Source organism: Loa loa, assembly GCF_000183805.2.
Source record: "Loa loa unplaced genomic scaffold supercont3.440, whole genome shotgun sequence".
Classification (NCBI taxonomy): Eukaryota; Metazoa; Nematoda; class Chromadorea; order Rhabditida; family Onchocercidae; genus Loa; species Loa loa.
In genome coordinates this window covers 35,487-37,412 of record NW_018108620.1, presented here as the reverse complement: position 1 = coordinate 37,412, position 1,926 = coordinate 35,487, and the positions used below count along the sequence as shown (strand labels likewise).

The 1,926-nt window shown below is 24.1% G+C and overlaps 1 protein-coding gene across 1 annotated transcript; it reads left to right on the top strand.

Annotated features, from left to right (window-relative positions):
• Positions 1-1,089: 1,089 nt before the first annotated feature.
• Positions 1,090-1,437, top strand: LOAG_15106 (hypothetical protein; the record flags this gene model as incomplete). The annotated part of the gene is made up of 1 exon (XM_003150597.1): positions 1,090-1,437. The coding sequence occupies one exon, from the start codon at positions 1,090-1,092 to the stop codon at positions 1,435-1,437; it is 348 nt and encodes a 115-aa protein (XP_003150645.1).
• Between the last annotated feature and the right edge of the window lie 489 nt (positions 1,438-1,926).

The following is a 1,926-nucleotide window of genomic DNA, read 5'->3' as shown; positions in this document are numbered from 1 at the left end:
CTGTTGAGCGAACAAACAGATATACTACACATACATACATACATACATACATACATACATACATACATATATACACATACATACATACATACATACATACATTCATTCATATATACATATATACATACATACATACATGACACATACATAATTTATCTTTAAATCTTTTAAAGAAGCAACTGCATAAGAACTCTCAACTACGACTCATTTATGTTTATTTCAATTTTAAAAAAAATTCTTTCTAATTTTGGATATAATTTACATTGATTATTTGCGGCGCAAATGTCGCATAGAATAATCATTCCAAAGATTTGCTTTTTTTTTTTTAATTTATATGAAAAATTAATAATCAATTTGTAATGTAACAATAAAGGATGCAAAAGTGGAAATGAAGTGAAATTTTTGCATAAAATTGATGATAAAATTGTAAAATTGCATAAAAATGAAATTACGTGAGAATTTCTCAAACGTCACGTTACACGTGAAATGTCTACGTGAAGTAAAACTGACGAAATAACATTTTCTTTATGTAACATATAATGTAGAACAATTTATTTTTTTTTTTTTATTTGTTAACTAATGTAGAACTAATGAATGGATTAAATTTTTGTTAACACATAAAATAGAACTAAAGAATTTCACGTTAACATTACGTAATCCTGTTACGTTATACGTGAAATAAAACTTAAGAATTTTTACCTTTAATTCTTAAATTTTTAAATCTTTAAAGATTTAAGTTAATTTTAATCTTTATTTTTAAACATTTTGTAAATATTTTGAAATGAAAAATGAATGAGAATTGATTTGTTTTCATGATGAAAAATGAATAATTGATTTGTTATTTTAAATGTTAAAAATAAATTTCGATATTGTAACAATTGTTCAAATAAATATTTGATATAAATATATTATATAACTCTTCTCTAACATTATCTAATTAATCATTTGTTCATTAATTAATTAAATATGAAATTACAAGAAAAATCAATAATTTCTTTGTTGCAAATTTAATATCACTTAGTAACAGTATGCTATATGTATGAATATATTGTATAATGTAAAATATAAGCTAAAATTATATATGTCCAAATGAACTCCATTCCATATGTGCTAATAAGTGGTACTAATTATTGTAATCTTAGAACTATACCAATATCCTCTCTGTTTGAAAAAGATTCGGGGATTGTGCCAGTATTCGTCCTGTTCGAGAAAGATTCGAGGATTGTACCAATATCCTCCCTGTTCAAGAAAGATTCGGGGATTGTATCAGTATCCTCCCTGTTTGAGAAAGATTCGAGGATTGTACCAATATCCTCCCTGTTCGAGAAAGATTCGGGGAATGTGCTAGTATTCTTCCTGTTCCGGAAAGTTTCGTGGAAGAGGAAGATCCTGAGCGTTAAAATCATTTTACAAATATATTTCAACGAGATCGGTTGATTCGAACGTTATTGAAAAAATTCCCTCTTCATCAATATTCATCATATTATCATTATTATTAATTTGTATTATTGAATTCATTGTTCTTTCAATAAATTTTATCATAATTAAAAAGTTTAGATTATCCAAATTTAAGATACTATCATCAATCAAAGTGGCAGAACGAAACTTCAATTTTTGTTACGGTTGAAATAAATTATCAATATAAGTTTATTCAAAAATCCAGCAATATTGTAATTTAAAAAAAAAAAATTATTTCATTATTTTTTAGTAGGAAAATACAAAATTAATTTTATTCATATGTGTAATTAATGTTTGATTAATAAGTACAGTGAAATAAATATGGGAATTATTTTTCAAATAGAGAGAAAAAAAAAAAAGAAAAAGGTGGAAAACAAAAAAACAATTAGTCAATTTAATAAAGCAATTTATACTCAACTTATATAAAATGCTAATAAACCTTATTTGCTGTTTAGGCTTTTTTTTTTT